Raw genomic sequence first — 23488 nt, forward strand, 5'->3', positions numbered from 1 at the left:
AAAGAAAAAAGAACTGCGGCTTGCCCGGATCGAACGGGCGACCTTTAGATTGCAGACAGAAGCAGAATCTTCAGTCTAACGCTCTCCCAACTGAGCTAAAGCCGCTGTTGCTTGACATGACCACTTCAACTTTGCCTCCATCAAGAAGACATAATACTTCAAGGGGATGTGGAATTCCCATTCTTTGCAGCAATCGCGTGACGGAACTAATGATAAGTAACTAGCCAAGCGCATACAGTTTATAAAGCTACAGTGGTATAGGTGATGGCAGGAGTTCCCAAAACAGGAGTCTAACTCCGTGCCAGGCTACAGTATCAGCAGAGGAGGGAGGAGAGGAGAAATAAGCTCATCTGGGCCTCATCAATTGCCATTGCGGCCAAGAGGCCCGTGGGGGCACGCCGGCCTGGATGTCTTAGACTTGCAGGGCATGTTAGACGCCTTGTTCATGTTACTACCTCCTCTCCCTCCCCCCTTCCCCTACTTCGCGTCCCGGTCTTCCACGAAGTCATCGCTCGCCTCAAACTTGTCTCCCGCCTCCAGTCCGTCTTCACTGCTTGGCGCCGCATGGGCAGCAGTCACATCCCTGCCTTACATCGCGGGATTATCTTCTCTATCCACCGCGCTACTAATACTTCCTGGACGTGGCACCGGCTCCCACGTCCTTTCAGGAGAACTTGGCGGCTCCGTGGTGCCGGGGCTTTGCCCAGGATGATGAGGGAGGCTTTGACTGCGTGTTCGAGAGTGAGTGGATAGGAGCGCATCCGCTGGAAGAGCCCCTGTGGCGATACCCTTGGCCTGACCGTCTTGGTTGTTCCACACGCCACAGCTGCCACATCTCCACGCACCCAGTTCTTCCAGCGTCCGAACACCGGGGGCCGCTTGTCCATTAACGAGGCGGCATTGCTGGCATATGAGAACCAGGCGGTTCTTCGGAAGAGTTTCATCCTCGCCCAGCAAAACATCCAGTACCCGATCATACCATCGCGGCGGGCGGGATTCCGTATAGACGGACGCGGAGAATGCGCTAGGGTGGAATTCCGGCTCATCCGCCTGGGCTGGGACTTGGGCTCGGGGGCGCGGTGAAAATCCAGCGGAGGTATGAGGTCGGTCATGTTGTGCCTGTGGAGGGGGAGAGATGGAGCCCGATTCAATTTGCCGGATGTTTGCTGTGGGTGGTGGAGCAAGCCCTGTTCTCCTCTCAGGAAGAGGAAGAGGAGTTCTATCCTTCGGGGTTCGACGTTTGTGCGAACCTCGTCCTTCGTCACTGCTAGCATCGTTGCCGGAGCGCTTTAGTTTGGGCGAGTCTCCACCATATTTTTCCAGGAGTAACTGCGTCGAATTGTACTTTGTCGCCTCCTTGAGCTTTTCAATAGTTTGGTCACGCTGCTTTTGGAGGTCGTCGAGGACATTCTGTGTCTTGGAGATGCGATAGTTATAGAAGTTTTCTGCGGCGAGTCGGACGACGTAAATACTGAACAGGTCAGCGGAAGGCCGTTGGCAGAAGAAGATCCTCAACAAACTGGGGAAAAAAAAAAAAGAAAAAGAAACGTACACAACTGGCCCACCGCATATGGCTGTATATTCGATAGGTCCCCATCGTCCCTGTCCCAGCACGAGGACGAGAATCAGCGAGTAGAGGATGTAGACAAAGCTGGTGTATAGTGTCCAAAGAGCTCTGAAACGGCGGGAGCGGTGCCGCAATTTGTCCAGGTGGATGTTTGTGTCTGCCAATCGCTTTGACAGATGGGATAGAGCTTTCTCGAAGGATGCCGGGGAGTTATCAGAGCCCTATTACGGTCAAGATTTCGCGTCGTCGTTCGAGATCCCCTGGGCGCCGGAATTGGGGGGGTTACTCACCCTCCATGGCCAGAAGGACACCATGACTAGTTCAGTTTCCACACAACAACATTGTTTCAGCTGGGAAATTCAGTGAGCATGAAAATGGCCTTTTTTGCGAGTGTTCCACTAAGCTTGCGTGTATGGAAGTAAGTCAAGTATGCGCTCTCTCTCGACCGGAGAGTGTTATTTTGTGGCCAAAAGAGCCAGCAAGTCGGAAGCTGCCGATGATGGATTTGCCCAGCCACCCCACAAGAGCAGCTCTCTCCCTTACGTAATGTCACGTGGAGACTACAGTTACTAAATTAGTGTTCTAAATCAGCCACAGAATGGAGTCGACACCAGCCACCAACTAACCAGATATAGTTAGACCTGACAAAGATCTCAGGTCACTGCGCTGTGCACATTACCTAATCCACTATATTTCCCCCGGATCCAGATTTAGTGGACAGTATGCGCGCTGCGGACGGGCTCTTCAAACCCAAACGATGTCATCGAAACAGTAAAGCTATCGCGAGAGAAGCACAGAGCACACAGAGACCACCAGTTTGGACCGGAATACACCGACTGCCAGACTGCAATTGAGAAACCACACTCTTTCTAGTTTCGATTCTCTCCATTTCTTTTGTTCCGTTGCTTGTCTGATACTCATATTTGGAGCGCTCGCAGAAGCGAGCAGCAGCAATGCTCTCCGTAAGTACCTCTATCCAGCCTTCTCCCGTGTCGATGTTCCAACCCCCACCTAACTTCACTCTCCATAGCGTATCCGAGGTGCCATTGATGCCCGGATTGCAGAAGAACAAGCCCGCCAGAGAGGTGCCCAGGAAACCCTCTCCCGCTCAAACTCCGCTCGTCGCGCGAATCCCTCTCCTGCCAGACGTCCGAGCACAAGGGTCAAACGCGGCAACAGCTTCCTTGCCAAAAATCCAGATCCGTCGGAATTCGATGCGGAATTTGTCGTCGGTGACGATGATTCATCGACAAGGACCAGCACCCCTCGCCCGGAGTCTGCGAACAACATGGCCGATGGCGGCGGCGAGCTAGACGAGAAAGCCACTCTTAACGAGTCGGCGCCCGCCGCACCTACCTCTCTACTAGGGAAATCCTCGGGTCAGACACCAGCGGATTTACCAACCGATGTCAGAGTGAAGCTACGGAGGCTGGACAAGTTGGAATCCAAATACCAAGGTGAATACTTAACACTCTCACGACCCTGTCTACGCAATCACTCATTGAATCCCTTTCGCCAAAGAGCTCTTAAAGGCCTATCGAATTGCTCACGCGCGCGTCCTGTCGATCGAACCATTCGAGGCTGCCCTGCGAGAGAATACACCACTTACCTCAATAAGCGAGCCCCGTGCGTTAGCCGAATATCTCAATCAGCTCACTCTAAAAGGAGACATGGTGGTGGACGAATTAAAGAGAGTAACCGCGGAAAGAGACGACTTTAAAAAGAAACTTGAATCTGCCGAGAAATCCACACGTGAAGCATGGGATGAGGTCGCTAATTTGAAACGTTCTCAGCCCGGTGATGAAAAGAAGACGGCTCCAGAGGGAGAAGATGTGAATGGAAACGACCTTCCCAGTATCCAGACCACTTCGTCCGCTGGAGATGACTCCCTGGATAATTCCCAAAAATCCCCTACAACATCGATAACCTCTCGTGCCGCTTCCATTCGTGGGCTGTTTTCTCCAAGAGCCAAGCCCGTAATGTCTCCGCCTCCTCCACCGGAAGAAAACGAAGAGTTCTTCTCCTTCGATAACGAAATCCCGAGATTGGAATCAGAAGTACACGAAAAGGAACAGGAGATCGAGTCTCTTAAGGCTCAGGTTAAGACCTTGACTGGGGATCTGTCTGTGGCTCGGGAGTCTACCGAAGGCATGGCTCATAGTTTGGAAGCTGCAACACGCGATGTCTCGGAGCTACGTGATAAGAACGATCGCCTCGAGTCCCGGTTTAAAGATGAGCGCCATGACTTGCGAGAGCAAATTATATCTCTAGAATCAAAGTTGAGAGCGACTGAATCTGAATTGCGGAGATCGTCCACCTCCATGGACGATGTCAACTCCCAGCTAAAGAAAACAAGAGAGGAGCTCCGGCAGATCAAGGATACGGCTGAGTCTCAGTCGGCAGAAGGGGATGGTCAGAAATCTGCCGACAAGAAACGGCTTGAGGTTTTGCAGGGTGTTGTGACGAATTTGAAGTCGCAATTAAAAGATGCCGAATCCACCATCAAATCTCTCCAGACCGATCTCTCTGCAAGCAAGGCCGACGCAACGCGAGCACAGACAATTGTTGATTTCATAGACAGCGGCTTAAAGGAAAATGAGAAGTGGAAAGATGCAAAAGAACTCATTTCGGGCGGTCAGTCAGTTAATTTTGAAGATATTCGGCAAGATTTGATTGCGCCGGCCTCCCAGCTTGCTCCCGTCAGCACCTCAACGCCCTCCGCTCCCGGTGGCAAGAAAAAGAATAAAAAGAAGAAGAAAGGTGGAAGATCAGAACCTGAGAGTGGCACAAAAGAAGCTGCTACTAAACAGGTTCATGAACCAAACCCCCCGAATATTTCATCCGCAGATGCGATTCGGGAGCTGGAGGATAAAGTGACCAAGCTCGGTTCCGACCTGGCGGAGAAGGATGCGGCGATAGATCGACTTCATGGCAAGCTAAAAGGAGAAGACAACCTTCGTGAAGAAATTGAATCTCTTCGAGATGACCTCATGAACATCGGCCAGGATCACGTAGAAGCAAAGGATAAAGTCAAGGAGTTGCTGGCACAAAAAGCTGCGCTTGAGAAGACAATTCAAGATCTCGAGAGCGAAATAGTGGCCTTAAAAACTAGCTCTGCTTCAGCTTCATCTGATGCCGAGAAAGTCCACAAAGATCTAATGACCGAGTTCGAGGATTTGAAGGTCAAAGCCGTAACTTTAGAAACCGACCTCTCGGCTGCGCAGCAATTAGCCGCATCTCGGTTTAAAGACCTGACCGACTTGCGTCAGACATTGCAGAAGATCCAACCCGAGTTACGAACCCTCCGCCAAGAATCCGCGGATCTAAAGACTACAAAGGAGGAGTTGAAGAATAAGACGGCAGAGCTTGGGCGGGTTGAGAGAAAGCAAGAAGATCTACGCGTCGAGATCAAGGATCTCAAGTCGGCCATTGGCGATAAGGATGCCGAAGTCAGGACGCTCAATCAGAAGATCGCCCAGGAGACCAATAGCCGGCTGAAGGCTGAGCAAGCGTTGGAGGTTGCGCAGTCGGACCTTCGATACTCAGAAAGCCAAAAACAGGAAGCAGTTGAGAAGAACGAACAGACGTCAAAGGACCTTAACAAGACACAAGAACAACTCCAATCCGCCAAATCCAAAGTGCGAGAATTAGAAGAGCAAGTGTCCAAGCTCAACCGAGAGATCGAGAGTTTACACGATGAGATACAGCTCAAAACGGCGCAACACGCAAGCGCCCAGAGCCTGATGAACAGTATGCGCGATCAAACTTCGGAGATGGCAATGCAAATTAAAGAGGTACGTGAGAGATGTGAGAGTTTAGAGGAAGAGCTTTCAGACGCCCAGCGTCTTTTATCGGAGCGGACAAGGGAAGGCGAAACCATGCGACGACTGCTCTCGGAGGTCGAACTGCGAACAGAACACAAGGTCAGGGACTTTAAGGAGCGATTGGAGACCGCCATCGAAGAACGAGACCGGGCCGAGGATGAAGCGAACATTGTTGGCCGCAGACGCGCAAGGGAAATGGAGGAGCTCAAATCAAAAGCACGAGAAGCAGAACGGGCTTTACGAAGAGCGGAGGAGGACAAGGAGGAACTTGAACATGCCCAGAAAGAGTGGAAACGACGACGAGAAGAGTTTGAAGCGGAGATGGAGCGATCAAGACAGGAACTCACGGATGTGAAGGAGGCTATGGCCCAATTACGTGACGCACTGGATGAGAGTGAGAAACAGGCGAGGGAACTGGAGAAGGAGAGATCCGAACTGCGCCGGTCGGTCGAAGAAACCAACCAGCGACTCGAGAAGCTAAGGAAGACAAACAAATCCCTATCCGAGGACCTGAAAGCGATCCAAGCCGGAAAGGGACGCGTTGAATCCGGCAATCGTTCGCCTCGATCGTCCATTGATTCAGGCAGACGCCGCGGAGTGATGTCTCCGCCGCCACGGGCACGAAACGAATCTCTCGCCCGCAGCGAGGCGACGACCGGGCCAGGAGCCGGAAATATCGATCACGTCTACCTCAAGAATGTACTGCTGCAGTTCCTGGAGCAAAAGGATAAAAGCTATCAAAAACAGCTGATTCCCGTGCTGGGGATGCTGCTGCATTTTGATGCGTAAGTGACACTTTGAGCAACTGGACCTTTCTGGCACTTGGATGAAGCTAATTTCTCGTATGCAGCAACGATGAGCAGAGATGGATGTCTGCTATATCCTCGAAATGATTTGACCAGAGATTTCTCCTTTGCTTTTCAGTTTCGTTTCGTTTCGTTTCTTTCTTTCCTATTAAGCCATCCTGTACATTATTTCTCATCCCACGTCTGTGCCGGATTGGCATCGATGGTAGAATACTATTCATGACAACAAATTTATGACCCGTGGAAGGTTGATCCACTGGAAGATAGTGTTCTCCAGTTGTATTTTCCCGATTGTCCCTGCCATGTTAAAGGGCGCGACCGGTTTTCCGGATCTGTTTCCTTTTTTTTTTTTTCTATTTTTTTCCCCTCAAATCAGCTTCATCATCGTGGAAATAAATATAAAAAGGAGCTCTGCCCCGATTGCTGAGTCTGGTAGCGTTTCCGCCCTGGATCCGAGGTTTTTGTATTCTGACTACCATACGGAGTACGGAGTACTTCTTTCCGGGGTGGAACTGAAGGTTCAACTATAAAAGGCTGTGGCTTTCTAACACTTCTCTCTCCGTGTGCTTACTTCCCTGGATATCCTTTCTCCATGGCCAACCAGCAGCCCACCATCCGGTTTGCAACCGAAGACGGTAGGGATAAATTTTGGACGCGATTTGGCGTTGAATTAGCTCACTAAGCCAGTCGCGCAGATATCCCGACGATTCTCAGATTTATCGAGGACCTGGCGGCGTACGAAAAAGCGTCGCACGAAGTTGAAGCGACAGTGTCTTCCCTCCGCGAAACGCTCTCGTTCCCGGACTCCCCGCCCAAACGCGGCAATGCGTACACGTTCCTGATCGAGCCGCCCGCGGAGGCCGGCGGACCGGGGCCTAAGCCGGTGGGGATGGCGCTCTTCTTCTACAACTACTCGACGTGGCGGTCTGCGCCGGGGGTGTACCTGGAGGATCTCTATGTGATGCCCGAGTACCGCGGGAAGGGATACGGGTTCAAGCTGCTGCGACGGCTGGCGGAGGAGGTTGTCAGGGTTGGAGGGAAGAGACTAGAGTGGAGCGTGCTGGCGTGGAATGAGCCGAGCATCCAGTTCTACAAGGCGATCGGAGCGACGGCGATGGACGAGTGGTTGAAGATGATGGTGGACGGGGATGCGCTGAGGAGGCTGGCGGGAATTGTTGAGTAGGTCAATCAGGCACCCCGAATAATAATCGAGAGGGAGCCTGGTTGGAGGATCGCCAGGCTGGTCAAGTAGCTGAAGCTTCCCATATGTTGGAATACGGGAGCCCAGCCGAGCTATGAGGTTTGTGAGAATACAAAAAGGCATAAGGGCTCTTTTGAGGAGGCAGAAGCCTCCTTATATACGTGGGTTCCATCTCAATCGTCGAATGGAGTACACCAGTCATGATTCCGTCAGCTCCTCCATACAAGTGATACGGAGTAGTCCTTATTATGAGAAGATTGAATCAAAGTGTTCAACAGGGGGCAATCAATAATAATTCTCTCTCTACGGAGTAAGCTCCATCCATCGATAATGATCTTCAGCAATCCAGTAAACCGCTGGAGTGGCGGCTCGAGCTTGTGAGTTGCCAACAACTCTCTTGATCCCGGCAGACGATGTTCATCTTAATTATTAGACTTACTGGCCAATACAGAACTGAATGCTGAATGTATACGGAGTACGGAACAGCTGGCTAATCTCCTGATAGAGCATAATGTACTGCGTATACGGGCCTGAACGGATCGCCGCATCGGGCAGGATCGTGCACGGGCCATGGTGACGTCAGCTCAAGCCACAGCTCAGCCAGCCGCCAGCTGGTTGGCCGGCGCGGGTTTGTGAGCTGTTTTTCCCCCTTTGCTCGCTTGCGGTGGAATTTATTGACCTTCTCACGAACAATGTCAAGTTGATATTATATGTAGGGAGCTCTTCCACCGAACACGGAGTGCTTTCAGCTTTACCCTTCTTTGGAGGAGCCACCACTGGACAGCCTATCCCTCTTCCAATGGAGCCGGAGCTCGAGGCCAGCCATCGATCCAAGCTGGACCAGATCTTCCACGTCGAATATGTGATCCTGTACCGCTTCCAGGATGGAGGTACGTCGTCATCATGATTGTCTACACCCACAAACTGTGTTGATATGTGTTGACCTTTTTTTTTTTTTTTTTTTGCCCCTCCCTCCTCCAGACCAAGCAGAGGCGATACACCAGTTTAAGCGGTTGATAAAGGCCCTTGATTACATCGGGCTGGAGACCGCCGTGAGGCCCGCCGGCGAGGGCACGCTCTTTGTATTTGTCAAGGCGAGGGAGGATAGTCTCAACAAGGCCATCCACAGAGGAAGGTATGTTTGCCTAAGACAGGCCAAAGCCCAATTGCAAACGAAGCCCATATAAACACTCTCTTTCTTTCTCCTCTCTTGCCCGTGTGTGTTCTGACCGCGGATGCAGAGTGCGCGATTGGCTCTACGGTGTTCGCCAGATCCAGCCCGGCTCAGACGAAGAAGGCACCAAACAAGAGCCCACCGAGGCCGAGCGGCTACGCATCATCTACGACATGATCACCTGGCCACGCACCGATGGCGGTGTGGGCATAACTCCTAAATACGGCGATTGGAAGCATGTCGAGGCCGTGTTCCCTCTACACGATAAAGATGTCAACAAGGAGTGGATAATGGACTGGAGCCGCAAGACTCTCCTCAGCCGCCACGACCTCGACCAGATCCGCGCCAGGCTCGGAGAAAGAGTTGCCTTCTACTTTACTTTTCTGCAGGCGTACTTCACCTTCCTGATCTTCCCCGCCGCCTTTGGGGTCGCCTGCTGGGCCTTGTTGGGCCAATTCTCCGTGGTTTATGCCGTCGTCAACTCGCTGGCTTGCCTGGTGTTTGTCGAGTTCTGGAAGAGACAGGAGGTGGATCTTAAGCTGCGATGGCAGGTAAAAGGCGTCTCGGCCATCAAGGCGAAGCGACGCCAGTTCAAGCACGACAAGGAGGTTATTGATTCGGTCACCGGTGAAAAGATACTGGTATTTTCGACTAGGACTCGACTTCTGAGGCAGCTCTTGCAGGTCCCGTTTGCGCTTGCGGCCGTGCTGGCATTGGGCACGCTGATCGCGTTTTGCTTTGGCATCGAGATCTTTATCTCCGAGATCTACTCTGGACCGTTCAAGGCGTATCTGGTAAGATGTTTTCCCCCTGCACGACTGTTTAATGGCTACGTCTTACCTTGTGCGATAAAAAAAACAAAAACAGGCGTTTATTCCTACGGTGATCCTTTCGCTGATGGTTCCAACCATCAGTGGAATTCTCACCAAGATCGCCACCGAGCTCACCGACTACGAGAATTACGAGACGCAAGACGGCTACGACGTTGCGTTGACCCAGAAGATCTTCGTTCTCAACTTCATCACCTCGTACTTGCCGGTTTTCCTGACGGCCTTTGTCTACGTTCCGTTCGCCCAGAAGATCGTTCCGTACCTTGATGTGTTCCACGTCGCCGCTCCTCAACTCGTATCCAAAGAGGGTCGAGCAAGAGTGGCGGAGTTCCAGATTGACAGAAGCCGGCTTCGGCGCCAGGTGATATACTTCACCGTCACCGCTCAGATAGTCAACTTTGGGCTCGAGGCCGTGATGCCTCACGTCAAGCGTAGAGTGCTGAATAAGTACAACGAGATGCAAGCAGAGAAGAAAGAGAACCATTCGAAGCAGGAGAGCGGTCCGATGCAGGACGCTCCGGCGGAGGCAGACTTCCTCGCTCGGGTCCGAAAGGAATCAGAGCTGAGCGAGTACGATGTCACGACGGATCTTCGCGAGATGTGTGTGCAGTTTGGGTACCTGAGCCTCTTCTCGCCGGTGTGGCCGCTGGTCCCTCTATCTTTCCTGATCAACAACTGGATCGAGTTGCGGTCGGACTTTGTCAAGATCTGCATCGAGTGCAGACGGCCAGCTCCGGTGCGGTCGGACACCATCGGGCCGTGGCTCGACTCGTTGGGGTTCCTCGCGTGGCTGGGAAGCATAACCAGTGCAGCGCTGGTGTACATGTTCTCGGACGGGGAGACGGGGCCGGACGGCGGCCCGTCGCAGATCAAGGGGTGGGCGTTACTGCTGACGATATTCTTCTCGGAGCATCTGTACCTGCTTGCGCGACTGGGGGTGCAGATTGCGTTCTCCAAGATCGACACGCCGGAGACGCGACACGAGAGGGGCCAGCGGTACAGGGTCCGAAAGGCGTACCTGGACACGATCCTACCGGAGCAGGACGGAGCGGCGGAAGCGGCGGAAGAAGGACGGGAAGACAATGCAGAGTCAGCAGTCGGGGGGGAGGAAGGAGCGCAGAGGATAACGCGGGAGTCCCTGGAGGAGGACGCCAGGCGGCTCAGCCAGCATTCCGCCAGCGCCGCGGACATGTTCTGGGCGCGGCAGCGGGGGTGGAAGGAGTGTGCGCAGGTTGGGGTTAGTCTCATCCAGGCGGGCTACACCGCATCGCTAAAGGAAAAGAAGAGCCAGTGATGTGAAAGCGAGGGAGTTTAAAATGCATCTTTTGGGAGTGTATAGTTTGTGTCCGTAGCCACACATCTCGGTTTAAATCTTGATTTCCAGCCAATTTACATAAAAATCTCTCACCCTCTATACATATACATATATACACGTATATATATATATATATATATATGGATTGCTCGGAGTTGGACGGAACGAGCATAGAGAACCTGGTCTGGTATATGTTTACATCGATTAACCATAAGCTAGTTGGGGCTGGTTAAAAGTAGTTGGTTTTAGCCACACACGCACACAGAGTTAAACCTAATCAGGAATTCCGGTTACATTTCACACCCGATCAAGCGTGGCGTACGTATAATTATGTAATCGACTCACAGAAGAGGGACATGCCTTCCCGAAGGAGACTAGCGGGGGGGGCGCGAGAGGTGGCTGGTCAGGTGATGGCCCCCAGCCCTAGCGATTAGTAATGCGGGAATTCGATTATTAAACGACGCGATCGTCCGCCGCCAGCGAAAAAACAGAGAGAGAGTCACTTGTCAGCCCTTACTCATCGCCAACCTCATCAGTCAGCACTTGACGACTAAGCAGCAGGCAAAGCAAACAGCAGAAGCCAGCCAGTCAGCCAGTTAGCCAGTGAGCGCCGGGAAAAAAAAAAAAAAAGGAAGAAGAGGACGAGGAGACGCCAGGACCCGGACCTCGTTCGCTCTCGAACCATGCAGTCGCAACCTCAGCAGCCGCTAGCTCCCGCTCCCCATCCCGGCCAGCAGCACCAGCAGCAGCCGCAACAGCAGCAACAATCACAACAACCACCACAGCAACAGCAACAACAACAACAACAACAACCACATCAACAACATCAGCCCCAGCAGCCATCTCAACAGCAATTGCATCAGCACCATCAGCAACAACCACAGCAGCCACCGCCGCCGCAACAGGATCCATCCAAGAACAACCCCAATCCAAACACCGCCCACTCCGTCCAGGTGAGAATCCTGTTTTTCCTCTCTCTCTCTATATCTCACTTCTCTATATCTCTATATTTCTCTTCTCTATATCTCTCTTCTTTATATTTCTCTTTTTTCCCCCTTTTATATCCCCATTGCTACCACAACTACCGCTGTTCCTGTTTGAGACGAAAACAAACTGCTTGACGCTGCAAACTTTTGTTTGAACATCTCCAGCCGCAGTTGGCCCTTTTGCCGCACTCTCTCCCATCACTCACATCCCCGAACCATTCACCTCTTTGTTCTTTTCCCTTTTCCCTCTTCTCTCCTTTTTCTTTTTCTTTTTCTTTTTTTTTTTTTTTTTCCCTATCTCCCTCTCCCTCTTCCCGCATCTGCATTGCCATGTCTCTCCCTCTCCGTCTCTTTGCCTGACCCTCCCCATCACCGTGACTTGATTCGAAGGAATCTCGTGCCCTCTGTGTGGCTATACCGATGGCTAACCACCGCCCTATCGCCCCTTGGCGTGGCTTCGGAACCGTGCAGGACCATGCAGACCAAGGTGAGCCCTCGCTCCAGTCGCCGTTTTTCTTTTGCCCTCCCCCCTCGAATTTGCTTTCTCCGGTCGCTCCTTTTTCGGTGCCTTCCGTGGATGCTGACTCTCGCCGCTCTCGGTGTTTTGCAGTTCTCCAGGACCAACTCCTCGCCGCTTCTCTCCAGGCAGGCCATGCTGCCGCTCCGCCGCCTCCGCGTCCCCAGCCCGGGATGACTCACGTCCAGCCGATAAGAGATCACTCGAACATTGACCCCGCGATCTCTGGCGCTCCGCCGACCACCGGAATGATCCCCGCTCCCCCGCCGCCTCCGCCTCAACCACAGCAACCTCAGGTCCAGCCACAGGATCAAGTCATGCAGGAGGCGCAGCCCACCGAACCTCGCAAGACGTACGGCAAGCGTGAGCTGTCGACCTCGAAGCGTGCCGCTCAGAATCGCGCCGCTCAGGTATGCGTTTCCCGTGGATCGACGAGCTTGAAATGGTGATAATGCAAAACAAAAATAAAAGTAAAGAAAGACTAACAGCTGCTGGGGCTCTATAGCGCGCCTTCCGTCAACGCAAAGAAGGGTATATCCGCAAGCTGGAGGAGCAGGTCAACGAGTACAAGATCATGTCCGAGAATTACAAAGCTCTTCAGGCCGAGAACTACCAGCTCCGTGAATATATCATCGGTCTCCAGTCCCGCTTGATCGATTCCCAGAACGACGTCCCCGAGTTGCCACCCAACATCGACCTCACTCAGCCCCGCCCCGATGCCACCGCCGCCGTCGAGGCCGCTGCGAATGCGGTCGCCGGCGCTTCCGGACAACCCGAGCAGATGAATGCCTTGAATCGCATCGCTGTTGCGGGCCTGGGAATGCGCAAACATCAGCACGAGGAGGCCGCCTTCCTGGGCAATAACAGCTTCCCCGCCAAGCGTGTCCGTGCCGATATGGTGGTGGACGAGCAGGGTGCTGTTCCCACCGACCCTACACAGCCTGCTAAAATTGAGGGCGCCCAACCACCGACCATTGGTTCCTGAGGATATCAAAATCAGATATGCACCCGAACAAGCTCACTCCAAAACAACAAAATCATCATTCAGTTAAATCGGTGGCCAAAGTTGTGGGTTTTCCCAAATCGCTTTTCTGTCGTTTACGTCTTTTACTGCGTGTATTTGCTCGGCGCATCGTGGGCTAGGTCGGTGGGCGTCTCTTTGCTCTTTCAACTTCTTTTTCTTCGTCCTTTTTTTTTCCTTTTGTTTTCAAATCTTAGTTAAGATGAGGGTACGAGACCAACATATCACGGTTCATTACATGGAGGCATACCGTCGATGGCGGTTCGAACGAGCGATATGGCTAATTTGTGGAATCGGGGATGTTCATCTGTTCTCTGGCAATGGCGTTTGACATTTCTCTTTTTTACCCATCGTGTTTCCCATACGCTTCCTGTACCATGTAGCAATCTGCATCGTTATTTTTATCGAGGAAATACGTACGATACGTTAATTTTGCCTGTTTACTGCGTCACAAGATCCCAGCACCTGGCAACAGCTTTCACCACCGAGTGGATAATGTAGGACGCTTGGCACATCAGTGGCGGAATCTCCTGCAAGATAAGGACCTAGGGAATATCTTCCCCATCTAGAATAATATTATAATACACACCCGTTCGTTTTGTGTCACCTAATTGACATGAAATCTCCCCCAATTAAAAAAAAAAAAAAAAAAAAAAAAAAAAGAAGAGAAAAACGCAGGGTGGCATAAAGACAACAGCCCGAGCAAATTCCTTGAAATGCCCACCAATACGCGAGGGTTAACAACAAAAACACCTAAAGAGATAGTCACATACTCCCCGTATAGCAGTAAATCACATAAAAAAGGTTCAGGCTGCATTCCCCAGCATGTGCTCCTTGATATACTCGCTTCCCTTCTCCAAGTACTCCTGCCTTGAAATCGAACACGTCGCTAGATCCGGACCCGCCGCCCACTGCGCTGCTCCCTTCCACGCATCAAGCACCGGATCATTCGCCCTGCGCACCCGCAAGTCTGAACCTTCGGGAAGAACGGCACGGAATTCTCGCGCGAATCGCTCGTCGAAACCCTGGAAGAGAGAGTTCCCGCCCGTGATGAACACGTCGCGCAGGAGGCGGGCCTGGTCTTCGCGAGAGGAGAAGCGCTGCAGCACGATGTCCGCTGCCATCTCGACAATGCCGGATTGATCGACGCCGGCGATGGAGGGCTGGAAAACGACTTCTGGAACGCGGATGCGCTCCACGTTGAGGTGTAGCTGGTGGGCCTCACGCTGGCTCTCCGGGTCAAATGGCCATGGGCCGCGGAGGAACATGTGGATGAGGGATTTCGTCCAGTCAGACTGGGCTTCGAGCGTGTGGTTTTCTGTGAACTCGGGGTCGTACTTGAGGAGATCGGCTTCGATGGATTTGAGCTGTTGATTGGGATCTTCTTCGTCTTCGTCATCGCTGCCTTCACCTGTGGCGACTGTACGGTACACTCCCCAGTCCTCGTCGTTGGCGCCGAATGTATCATCGTCTCCACCACGGCGGCGTTTCTTGGGCCCGTCCGCGGCGAGATTGGCGAGTGTTTTCATGCGGATTTGGCTGGCGAGAGATTTGCGGTTGCCGAGATCAGCCTTCATGCGTTCGCGTTCTTTGATCCTTTGTATTATCGCCTATATGACATGTCAGTTGCTGAGCGCGAGGGCCAGGAAAAGTGAGTATACTCACGTCTCTTGCCTGTCTCCGCTCTTCAACCCAAACTTCAAAATTATTTTCACGTTTCTCAGTGTCCAACCTTTCTTCCTCCGCTACTCTCGCTTTTTCTCTTTCTTTCTCCTCCTTGGCCCGCTGTCTCGCTTCAACGTTAGATTTCATTAGCCGTTGATGTTTCTTCTCCTTGAGGCCAGCCTCGTCGAGCTCTTCGTCGGGAACGTCCAATAAGGCAAACGACATCTCCTCAGAGTTTTCTTCCGTTTCTTCCTGTCCAAGATCTTTATTCCGCGATCGTTTTATGGATTTTTCAAGCTCCCTTATAGTTTTTTCTAGCTGCGCTTCATCTTTCATATCTTCCGCATCAAGGACCCGCCTGACCTCCCTTTTACTCTCTGAAGCCAAGTTCTTCTGTAGATCCTTATAGTATTCTAATTCTTGTTCCTTCTTCATCAACTTTTCAAGTCGCATTTTTGCCGCCTGTTCTTGCAGCCGCCTTCCGCTCTCCTTTTTGCGTTCCGCTATCCGAGCGAGCTCTTCTTCAGACTTCTCTGGAACGATGTGCTCTGTGAAGGGATATTGGATGACATGGTCCCGATCCTCTAAACCGGCCCAGTCAAGGTAGCCGCTCAGTTCTCGATCATAATCTTGCGACACATAGCAGTGCTGATGCAGGAGTTCTTCCATTTGGGTCTCCGTTATTCGCGCGGGAAAGGTGGGATACTTTAACTTGAGGAGTTTCATGAGATAGTCACAGGATTGGTAGCCACCCCAGTTGAGCCTGGTGCAATTCGATAAAATGGCCTTGGAGTTAAGAACCGGGATGACATGGGTAGAAGAATGGGACGATGAGATGACAAGGCCATTTGTACCGCGATTGTACTTGTATGCAAACAGAGAATCGATTCCATAGGCGACAGACGGAGCTGAATAGCATTCAAAGGCGATCTCGTTCATCACTACGTTCCATTCCATTAGCATAGCCCCAATTCCTAGAAATGCCAGCGATAGAGTGCAAAATCATACTTCGTCGTGAATATCCCAGATTGGCGATCGGCTCCGTGAAGACAAGTGGTCGATCGACGCCGCCGTTTTCTCCATCCACACCAAGCTTCAAGAAAATATAATCCAGCAAGCCCTCCATGACATCCCAATTACCGACGATGCTTGTTCCAGGATCGAACGCATTGCGCACTTGGCCTCTGGTTGTCGCATCGACATAGGCATCATATCCGACGAACTGGCATGTGCGATTGGCTTTGCGGTCTCTATAGCGGGCTATGATAGGGGGGATGATGAAACGAGGGGCCTTGTCGAAGGACCAACCGGCTTTAACAAGATGCGATCCTGGCCAAAAAAAAGTCAGCAGAAAGTGAGGATGACTGCGGGTTCGTTTGCACATACCATTGTCGATAACTATTGCGCTGGTGCTTGGGGAAGCTCGACTCCGCTCATAGCCATCTGGTTGAGGGGGCAGGATGCCCTTGAACGGGGGCTCGCGGACGGGGAAGACCTTCGGAGGCGGCTTAGGTTCTCGTTTCTCTGCTATGTTCAGGGTGATTCGGGATGAAGGTATGGTTTGGGTGGAAGAGATCGTCATGGTGAGGATGATGCTGATGTGTGTGCCTTTGATGAGATTAACACATTCTGGGCAAGGAGGGGATATTTATGAAGCTGGGAGGACCGAGTAGCGTTGGCGGAGGTTGAGGCAAGCTTCAGGCGATTGTTAACTCTTGTCGCGACTCAAAAAGAAGCTAAAAATTGATAAGATTTGATAAGAACATGCGCCTCCAGCAACCGAGACAAACATCAGATCAAAGTGGCAGAACTACTTGATGCCACAATTACAATCTTACAAGTTTCATGAATAGAGAATGGGTATCATTAGTCATTATTCTAGTTGCTTGTTTATGATTCAGCTTTTGCGCCTTTTTCATGATGGATCCTTCAAGCTCTCAGTAGCTACATAGTTATTACAACTGTTAGTAGCCGATGAGAAGTTACTCTGCAGGCAGGGAGAGTTACTGACCTTCAAGGTGAAAGAGAACATTGGATTGGTAATTCTTGAACATCTGGGCCACCAACTCCACATTCATGTTCTGCACATTGACCTCCTAGTCCACAGATCCAATCCTGATTAGCACAGCTTCAAGCGCATAGGAAGAGTGTGGCGTTGCCAACCTGGAGACTTTTGTTCAACACCATGATGGCTTCATTGAGCTTCTCCTGCATTAAAGGGCGCCTATCAGTAATGGACAGCATTGGCCCAGTAGAAGGAAAACCTACAACATTGGTGACGATGCGTGACAGAAGAAGATTCTGTTGATGCTCGTGAGGGCTCTCCTGGAAGTAATCACATATTAATTAGAGAACGGAGGAGTTACCGGCCCTAGAAATGAGCTTACCATTATGACTGCACATTGACTGCTTGTGGCCTTTCTCTCTCTCTCTCTCTCTATGCAGGCAGTAAAAGAGGTGAGAACAACAACTAATAGTCACTTAAACCCAGGTGTTTCAAGTGTTTATCATCGCACGATCGCGCCGGGGATTGACTAGCTTCACGTGACCCGGAGCTTGTTTCCATTGCTTGCAAGCAGCTTCATCAAACCGCACCTCCAGCCAGCAGCCCAATAGCCATCCCGTTCTAGGATTCTACCATCATAATCATTGCTCTTACTACTTGAATAGGACCCTGTCCTGCTCTCTGCGATGCCTCCAAACACTCCCGGTGACGACTCCCATCAGAAGCTTCTCGACCAGCTCGACATCACCCGCAGTCCGCGGCCATTCCGCAATCCACATTGGAAACCCTCCACCCGCCGCAACAAGAACGTTAAGCAGATCCTCTCAGAATCATCGCGGAAGGAAGCCTCAGCCGTTGGAACTCAGGACAACAGTGGGACCTCGACGCCAAAAGGAGCTGGAGCAGCCGCTGATGGGACAGACACTTCCACTCCCGTCACCACTGGTCCTCATGCCACCATAGGTACACCGTCTGGGCCAATCCCCCGTCCGACAAACATCGCACAGGCTGCGCAAAGCTTATCTACCCTTGTCCTTGAGAAGAATTTCAGCCGCTCGATGTACGCCATGGGTCCTGCTGTGACGTATACGAATATCGAATCGGCGCCATCGCTACATGCCGCGCAGCAGAAGCATTACTGTGATATCACCGGCCTTCCAGCGCCGTACAAGGATCCTAAGACGAGACTACGATATCATGATAAGGAGGTGTTTGGAGTGATCCGATCGTTGGGACAGGGTGTGGCGGAGAGCTACCTTGAGACAAGGGGGGCGCATGTTGTGTTGAAGTAAATTATGAGATTAAAAGACACAAAGACACAACTATTTACTGTTGGAATCGAGAAAGAACGGAAAGAGGAAGGATAAAACAAAGAGGGAGACAGGCAATCCCGGCATGGAATTGCAGAGTGCAGCGAAACAACGATACGGACAAACTTGTTTGGCCCCCAAAGTCAAACCCCGTCCACCCACCCTATCCCTTTCGAGATGGGGTTCAAGACGACGCTCCGGCTTAATCGTGACCGGCTTGGAAGAAGCACTTCCGCGAGTTTTTTTTCTCCGCCTGCGTACGTACGCAATGTAGACGGGTACCGAAATTCCATCGAAAGGAAGATCAGTTACGGCGCCTTCTGAGGACACCGTGGCCTTGGCGGTGGTGGAGAGACATTTTGATCTATAATCAGCATGGAATCTGGTTGATAGCAGCGCTCTTGAAGCAGGTGCTATTTCATGGAGGAAATTAAACGCCGTGCTGGCAGGCAAGTCAGCCAGGCACGAGACAAGAGGCACTCATTAATCTTGCATGCCTTTGTGGCCATGATCATCAGTGGTGCTCTCATCCAATCTCTTGTAACCCTCTATCCATGATCTCAATTTTTGTCCTTTTCATCCTTGTCCAGGCCTCTGGGTTGCTGGTATGGAGTACAGAGGACAGAGAAGCGATTAGTTTTGTTTTTCCTTTTTTTTTTTCCTGGCGGGAAGAAGGATGGGTGTGTGTTTCATCCTAGCACAGATCAGGCCTAGCGTGCTCTGTGGGGAATCTATCCGGGTTCAACCTGCGCTCACCACAAAACTCAAGCACTGGCGCGTTCAAACCTCTCATCTGTGATTATATTGTTTTGTAGCTTGACGCGCTCTTTCTGAATGTTTTAGGCTCCTGGAGCTCATATCTTGCCTTTAGTCTCAGTCCGTATACCTATTTCTATGACTGTCTGACAACCTGCATCTCAAGTTCCTCAGGCAGAACAGCTCCATATCCGAACTGCGATCTGTCCTTTGATGATGAATTTATGAACAGGGGTATGTATCTAGAACCAGGACCACAACAAAGCTCAGCTTCTCCAAGAAAACTTACCTGCCACACCAACCTTGATCTCAGCGAAACCAGTTTAGGCTAATTTCACTCTTAAATTCTTTCGCAGCCGAATGACATTGACCTAGATCACGCATCCACCCCCAGTTACGCCAACCCGCGGACGTCGCATTGGTTTCCGTGTACCTGAGGATATTGCGATTTGTACACGCTTTGGGACTGTGTTGCGGTAGCCATTTTTTGGCTGGGAATATAGGAGGCACACGGCGCCATGCCCACCATGTGGTTGTCCGATATGCAGAGTGAGTTAAGCAGGCAATTTGGTGCTCCGGGGGGACTGCTAATGCCGGCATTAGAGATCGGTGCGGTCTTCTGCACTGCTGGTATGTGCGGTCCGAAATCATGGCACATTACATCGACCGAGGAACTCCCTTTTGCGTGCACATTATGCGATCGAGAATAAACGCTGCAATGGTCTGATGTCTGCTACACTAGGGAGTTTATTTTTCTTCTTGGGCATTCTTATGTTCTTTGATAGATCATTGTGCGTGTTGTCCATACACCTATCTTGCCGATTTGCTAACGCGTGAAACACCAGACTTGCAATGGGAAATGTAAAGGCACCCCTTCTGACCACAGTTTGCCTGTCACATACACATCCAAGTGCCTAACAAGTTGCCAGATTCTTTTCGTGATCGGCCTTCCTCTCATTCTCGGCCCACAAAAGACGCTCTCTTTCTTCGCCCGGCGCCAGAAGCTCTTGGGGTCCGTAACCTTCGCCCTGGGTATCCTCCTTATTCTCTTCCGCTGGCCACTTATCGGCTTCTGCGTCGAGTTATACGGCCTGTTTATTTTATTCGGCGATTTCCTGGTCACTCTAGGCGCGTTTGTGGGTGGTTTCCCTATTGTCGGGCCGCCGTTGAAGAGGGCTTTGACCTGGGTTGGGACCCTCGGCGGACGGCGAGGCGGCTCAGATCTGCCAGTCTGATTCAAGACAATGGAATCGGACGATCTAAAACCAAAGTTGCACACCTAGATGTTACTATTAGAGCATCTTGCAACGTACATACCTACGAATAACAGGGCCGTCTCAACAAAGAAGGCGTTTTGATTACAATCGTGGATGGCAAGGTTTCTGAGTGGGCTACGCTCTAAACGTGCGGACCACCGACGTTCTCAGGATACCGTCATTTTCAACGTCCCTGTCCCCATTTCAAGGATATTCGAATCCGCCTAACCCTTCGCGAGACGGCGAGAACGCTATGATTGTATTTTAATGCTTACTTTTTCTTAATTTCAGCCTTGTACATTTCTTTTCTTTTCTTCTTTTATCAGCAACACCTTGACGGAAGCATCGGAATATGTATATCAGATGCAAAATATCCCCGGTTATCATTTGACTACTTAATGAATTCTGGCATTCAGAACGAAATGTGTATATTTCGGTGCGGTATTTGACGAAAATGGGAAATGGCCTGTATAGACGAAAAGGTGGGAGGTCACATTCCTCACCAAATAGGAATAGCGGAAAGAAACCTGGAAAGGATCAAGCAATCTTGCCTATTGGGATTGATTTGAACTAAAATAAATATTATAAAAAGGACCGGGAGCCAGTATCCCCGTCAACCAGAGATTCAATTTTCTAATAGATGTATCTGGACTTAATCGCACATCCTCTGTTTTGCATTCGCGACAAATGAAAACAAGCCGTATTTGGGCCTCAATTATGTACTGTTGACTCATGACCAGTGGATCATGCAAGTCTGTCTAATAACCTAATCCGATGAGGTAGTCGCCGAGAGTTTCCACCGTGTTGGTCGCGGCGCCGGGTTGGACGGTTTCCGGGTAATGTGCGATGAGGAGAGCTTTTTTCGTCTTCACGATCACGACGCCTTCTTTGCCCTGGATTCGGAATGTATCTGGTCAGTCCTATGTGCTGGAGCCGGAGTGAACTCGAAGCCAGCGCACCTTCTTGCCATAGAGGCGAGACTCGTCTGATCGTAGAGCAACGTATTTGTCTCCACCGACGAAGAATCCGCCGGACTGCACTTCCTTGATCGCATCGCCAGATACGGGATTAAAGGAGTCGACGATGACTTTCACCTCTGCCGGAGAGACCTGAATCCCATTAGCTCGTCGGCTAGAGCATACAGCACAGTATTAAAGGTAGGGGTGAGAGATGGATGAAAAGGTACAGGTGACTGTACCGAGAATCCGGCAGACGTTGCCCAAACGCTGGTGCCTTGGTTGTCGAAGATGGCGGCCTTATCGATGTGGCCAGAGCCGACGAGACTAGAGGGAAATTAGATATAACGGATCGATGCCAAACATTCTTAAACCTCTGGAGGCCTTAAAAAAAAGAAAAGAAAAGAAAAAGAAAAAGAAAGGACACACGAAGTGGCAGGACTTCAGCCACGAGGGGTATTGAGTACCTTGTATCAACATAAGCTGTGGACGTCATTTCAGGTCAGAAGCGTGGTTTGACATAGGCTGATCGGTGAGTATAACATACCTTGCCAGGACATCTTTTGCAAATGAAAAACCGAAGTGGATTTGAAGAGAAGAATGAACCGAGATGTTGGGAGAAGAAGCAGGGGTCGAACCCGGGACAGCAGATGTAGTTCAGGGGGATAATCCGCGAAAAAAGGGATATGGGGAGGTGAGGGGGATGCAAGAGGAGGGGGGACAAGTAGAACAGAGCCACGCAAAGGAGCAGAAGACGGGGCCCTTTGTGCAGAGGATGCTTCCGATGGTCGCGGGGAGGAACGGACAGCGAGTCTGGCTTGTGAGGTTGGTTTTGCTTGGTGGTAGGTGGACGGAAAGGCTTCTCGATCGTCAACTCGGGCTTGAAGGTGGGATGTTTTGGTTGTTCTGATCTGCTTAGGTAACTAACTAACAAACATGGTGGGCTGAGGCGGGGTTTGATGGCTGACTCAGCAGGTGGGCTGGAAGAAGGGCTTTTCCCTTAACGGGTTAGCGGGTTGGCGGTTGAGCTGCTCTGCGAACCTTCTCAGCCGATCCCGAACGACTCTTTCTTCCTCTTCTCGCAACTCTGCCGGGCGGTGGTGGTGATGATGGTGGTGGACGGTCCATGCTTCTTCCGCTCAAGCTCACCGGCTGCGGCATCCCGGCATCTTGGCCCCGGCCTGCCACTTCTGCGATCAACAGCTAACTAGTTAACTCACGAGTTGGTTACATAGCTCGCTTTGGCCAGCAAGTGCCAACCTTGAGACTTGCTGCTCAACGTGCTTGCTCGCAGAAGATCCATCCCCTGCCGTCGCGCTAAAAATCCACTTGACAGGGAACCACGGGCCTAACTCCAAAGTCCCGACCAGTCTCTCCCGCGGCTAGCAAAATGGAGCCGATGACATTTCGTTGCTTTTTGCAGGGAGACGCCCTTGGCTCGCCCGCTGGGCTAGCGGCGGATCAAACCGTGGTTTGACCACCCGAGAACCACCCTGGAAAGGTTTTAGCCCGCGACCCTCTGTCGACATCAATCCAACCCCGGGATTCTAGGTTCGTGAGATATTATCAACTATTTCTAGAACACTGAGAGGCCGGCCTCAACGTCGTCTGGATTTGAGGCCTAGAGGCCTTCCAGACAGAGCGATTCTTGATGTCGGAAATTAAGGACTAGCGACCAAGGGCCACTGACCAAATTACGTGTTGATCTCGGCGTCTCAGCCTTAATTCAACTTCGAATCATGGATTCAGGATTTTCCTGTTCGCCCGCAAGTCCCCAGTTGCCTTTACGCCAAACACTGCGAGTGTTAATTGACCTTGTTATTTTGGCTCCCTCCGCTGTGACTTCGAAACTCATACTCCGGTCTCTCAAGAACTGAGAGGGGCGCACGGCAGCGGAAAAGCCTTTTTGTTGTTATTACCCTTACTTTATTATTGGCGAGATGAATTTCTAAAGCGTGACTCGGGCCAATCACATCTCCCTGTCTCAGTCCTTCATTCAGGAACTGCGAGGAACCTTGGATTCCCTGTTCCTGAGCATTCCACCCTTTATTGGCTTAGACAATTAGCTAAGATACTGCTTCTGCGGTTGGTCGGGCTGTTCTAGAAACCAGCAGCCCATGCAGGGCTGCCAAACATCAAAAGAAATTCGACGATCATAGTCCACGTTGATGAAATGCCCTTTTATCAGTTTCACCAATGTAAGGGTCTCAATCGTCACCCTTGTCTCATTTAATTTAAACAGTGGCCTATCCAGAATTCCGAATCCACCCATGTCCAAAAAAAAAGCTTCTGCTTTCGT

The 23488-nt window shown here is 51.3% G+C and overlaps 10 protein-coding genes and 1 non-coding gene across 11 annotated transcripts; 6 read left to right on the forward strand and 5 right to left on the reverse strand.

The window, feature by feature from the left end:
- Positions 1 to 14: 14 nt before the first annotated feature.
- Positions 15 to 105, reverse strand: D8B26_004883. Its single transcript has one exon. It is a non-coding gene; the product is annotated as a tRNA-Phe (tRNA).
- An 86-nt stretch (positions 106 to 191) lies between these two features.
- D8B26_004884 (uncharacterized protein) lies at positions 192 to 2031 on the reverse strand. Its single transcript, XM_003070626.2, has 3 exons — positions 1858 to 2031; positions 1553 to 1788; positions 192 to 1471 (listed from the first exon to the last, which is right to left on the reverse strand). Exons 1-3 carry the CDS (start codon positions 1879 to 1881, stop codon positions 589 to 591), a joined length of 1143 nt encoding a protein of 380 aa, XP_003070672.2. The 5' UTR covers positions 1882 to 2031; the 3' UTR covers positions 192 to 588.
- A 489-nt stretch (positions 2032 to 2520) lies between these two features.
- On the forward strand, positions 2521 to 6378 carry D8B26_004885 (uncharacterized protein; the record flags this gene model as incomplete). Its single annotated transcript, XM_003070627.2, has 4 exons — positions 2521 to 2529; positions 2598 to 3024; positions 3089 to 6176; positions 6242 to 6378. The coding sequence occupies 4 exons, from the start codon at positions 2521 to 2523 to the stop codon at positions 6282 to 6284; spliced, it is 3567 nt and encodes a 1188-aa protein (XP_003070673.2). The 3' UTR covers positions 6285 to 6378.
- Positions 6379 to 6606: 228 nt separating this feature from the next.
- Positions 6607 to 7727, forward strand: D8B26_004886 (uncharacterized protein). The gene is made up of 2 exons (XM_003070628.2): positions 6607 to 6832; positions 6893 to 7727. Exons 1-2 carry the CDS (start codon positions 6790 to 6792, stop codon positions 7378 to 7380), a joined length of 531 nt encoding a protein of 176 aa, XP_003070674.1. The 5' UTR covers positions 6607 to 6789; the 3' UTR covers positions 7381 to 7727.
- A 332-nt stretch (positions 7728 to 8059) lies between these two features.
- D8B26_004887 (uncharacterized protein) lies at positions 8060 to 10815 on the forward strand. The gene is made up of 4 exons (XM_003070629.2): positions 8060 to 8288; positions 8380 to 8533; positions 8640 to 9366; positions 9440 to 10815. Exons 1-4 carry the CDS (start codon positions 8198 to 8200, stop codon positions 10694 to 10696), a joined length of 2229 nt encoding a protein of 742 aa, XP_003070675.2. The 5' UTR covers positions 8060 to 8197; the 3' UTR covers positions 10697 to 10815.
- Positions 10816 to 11764: 949 nt separating this feature from the next.
- Positions 11765 to 13658, forward strand: D8B26_004888 (uncharacterized protein). Its single transcript, XM_003070630.2, has 3 exons — positions 11765 to 12190; positions 12314 to 12630; positions 12726 to 13658. Exons 1-3 carry the CDS (start codon positions 12124 to 12126, stop codon positions 13203 to 13205), a joined length of 864 nt encoding a protein of 287 aa, XP_003070676.2. The 5' UTR covers positions 11765 to 12123; the 3' UTR covers positions 13206 to 13658.
- A 248-nt stretch (positions 13659 to 13906) lies between these two features.
- Positions 13907 to 16550, reverse strand: ARP5 (Nuclear actin-protein involved in chromatin remodeling). Its single transcript, XM_003070631.2, has 4 exons — positions 16293 to 16550; positions 15915 to 16235; positions 14907 to 15847; positions 13907 to 14851 (listed from the first exon to the last, which is right to left on the reverse strand). Exons 1-4 carry the CDS (start codon positions 16486 to 16488, stop codon positions 14048 to 14050), a joined length of 2262 nt encoding a protein of 753 aa, XP_003070677.2. The 5' UTR covers positions 16489 to 16550; the 3' UTR covers positions 13907 to 14047.
- Positions 16551 to 16760: 210 nt separating this feature from the next.
- On the reverse strand, positions 16761 to 17395 carry DAD4 (DASH complex subunit dad4). Its single transcript, XM_066124630.1, has 5 exons — positions 17294 to 17395; positions 17175 to 17231; positions 17070 to 17114; positions 16918 to 17002; positions 16761 to 16850 (listed from the first exon to the last, which is right to left on the reverse strand). The coding sequence occupies exons 1-5, from the start codon at positions 17294 to 17296 to the stop codon at positions 16822 to 16824; spliced, it is 219 nt and encodes a 72-aa protein (XP_065980711.1). The 5' UTR covers positions 17297 to 17395; the 3' UTR covers positions 16761 to 16821.
- Positions 17396 to 17597: 202 nt separating this feature from the next.
- Positions 17598 to 18577, forward strand: D8B26_004891 (uncharacterized protein; the record flags this gene model as incomplete). Its single annotated transcript, XM_003070632.2, has 1 exon — positions 17598 to 18577. The coding sequence occupies one exon, from the start codon at positions 17598 to 17600 to the stop codon at positions 18201 to 18203; it is 606 nt and encodes a 201-aa protein (XP_003070678.2). The 3' UTR covers positions 18204 to 18577.
- A 918-nt stretch (positions 18578 to 19495) lies between these two features.
- Positions 19496 to 20212, forward strand: GOT1 (Golgi Transport; the record flags this gene model as incomplete). Its single annotated transcript, XM_003070633.2, has 5 exons — positions 19496 to 19526; positions 19581 to 19607; positions 19720 to 19768; positions 19823 to 19838; positions 19907 to 20212. 5 exons carry the CDS (start codon positions 19496 to 19498, stop codon positions 20210 to 20212), a joined length of 429 nt encoding a protein of 142 aa, XP_003070679.1.
- A 500-nt stretch (positions 20213 to 20712) lies between these two features.
- On the reverse strand, positions 20713 to 22082 carry PFY1 (profilin, required for normal timing of actin polymerization in response to thermal stress). The gene is made up of 5 exons (XM_003070634.2): positions 21737 to 22082; positions 21657 to 21672; positions 21432 to 21516; positions 21193 to 21342; positions 20713 to 21126 (listed from the first exon to the last, which is right to left on the reverse strand). The coding sequence occupies exons 1-5, from the start codon at positions 21747 to 21749 to the stop codon at positions 20992 to 20994; spliced, it is 399 nt and encodes a 132-aa protein (XP_003070680.1). The 5' UTR covers positions 21750 to 22082; the 3' UTR covers positions 20713 to 20991.
- Between the last annotated feature and the right edge of the window lie 1406 nt (positions 22083 to 23488).

This window comes from Coccidioides posadasii, chromosome 2, assembly GCF_018416015.2.
Source record: "Coccidioides posadasii str. Silveira chromosome 2, complete sequence".
Classification (NCBI taxonomy): domain Eukaryota; kingdom Fungi; phylum Ascomycota; class Eurotiomycetes; order Onygenales; family Onygenaceae; genus Coccidioides; species Coccidioides posadasii.

Coding starts and splice junctions, on each gene's coding strand:
- D8B26_004884 (XM_003070626.2), bottom strand. CDS start 1,881: ATGGTGTCCTTCTGGCCATGGAGG. Junction 1,789..1,857: donor TGTCCTTCTGGCCATGGAGG/GTGAGTAACCCC, acceptor TGACCGTAATAG/GGCTCTGATAACTCCCCGGC. Junction 1,472..1,552: donor ATATGCGGTGGGCCAGTTGT/GTACGTTTCTTT, acceptor TGACCTGTTCAG/TATTTACGTCGTCCGACTCG.
- D8B26_004886 (XM_003070628.2), top strand. CDS start 6,790: ATGGCCAACCAGCAGCCCACCATCCGGTTTGCAACCGAAGACG. Junction 6,833..6,892: donor CCGGTTTGCAACCGAAGACG/GTAGGGATAAAT, acceptor CCAGTCGCGCAG/ATATCCCGACGATTCTCAGA.
- D8B26_004887 (XM_003070629.2), top strand. CDS start 8,198: ATGGAGCCGGAGCTCGAGGCCAGCCATCGATCCAAGCTGGACCAGATC. Junction 8,289..8,379: donor GTACCGCTTCCAGGATGGAG/GTACGTCGTCAT, acceptor TCCCTCCTCCAG/ACCAAGCAGAGGCGATACAC. Junction 9,367..9,439: donor GACCGTTCAAGGCGTATCTG/GTAAGATGTTTT, acceptor AAACAAAAACAG/GCGTTTATTCCTACGGTGAT.
- D8B26_004888 (XM_003070630.2), top strand. CDS start 12,124: ATGGCTAACCACCGCCCTATCGCCCCTTGGCGTGGCTTCGGAACCGTG. Junction 12,191..12,313: donor GCAGGACCATGCAGACCAAG/GTGAGCCCTCGC, acceptor GGTGTTTTGCAG/TTCTCCAGGACCAACTCCTC. Junction 12,631..12,725: donor CTCAGAATCGCGCCGCTCAG/GTATGCGTTTCC, acceptor GGGGCTCTATAG/CGCGCCTTCCGTCAACGCAA.
- ARP5 (XM_003070631.2), bottom strand. CDS start 16,488: ATGACGATCTCTTCCACCCAAACCATACCTTCATCCCGAATCACCCTG. Junction 16,236..16,292: donor CGCAATAGTTATCGACAATG/GTATGTGCAAAC, acceptor TTTTTTGGCCAG/GATCGCATCTTGTTAAAGCC. Junction 15,848..15,914: donor TCTGGGATATTCACGACGAA/GTATGATTTTGC, acceptor AATGGAACGTAG/TGATGAACGAGATCGCCTTT.
- DAD4 (XM_066124630.1), bottom strand. Junction 17,115..17,174: donor CACGCATCGTCACCAATGTT/GTAGGTTTTCCT, acceptor CCTTTAATGCAG/GAGAAGCTCAATGAAGCCAT. Junction 17,003..17,069: donor TGTTGAACAAAAGTCTCCAG/GTTGGCAACGCC, acceptor TCTGTGGACTAG/GAGGTCAATGTGCAGAACAT.
- PFY1 (XM_003070634.2), bottom strand. Junction 21,343..21,431: donor CAACGTCTGCCGGATTCTCG/GTACAGTCACCT, acceptor AATGGGATTCAG/GTCTCTCCGGCAGAGGTGAA. Junction 21,127..21,192: donor CTCGCCTCTATGGCAAGAAG/GTGCGCTGGCTT, acceptor TTCCGAATCCAG/GGCAAAGAAGGCGTCGTGAT.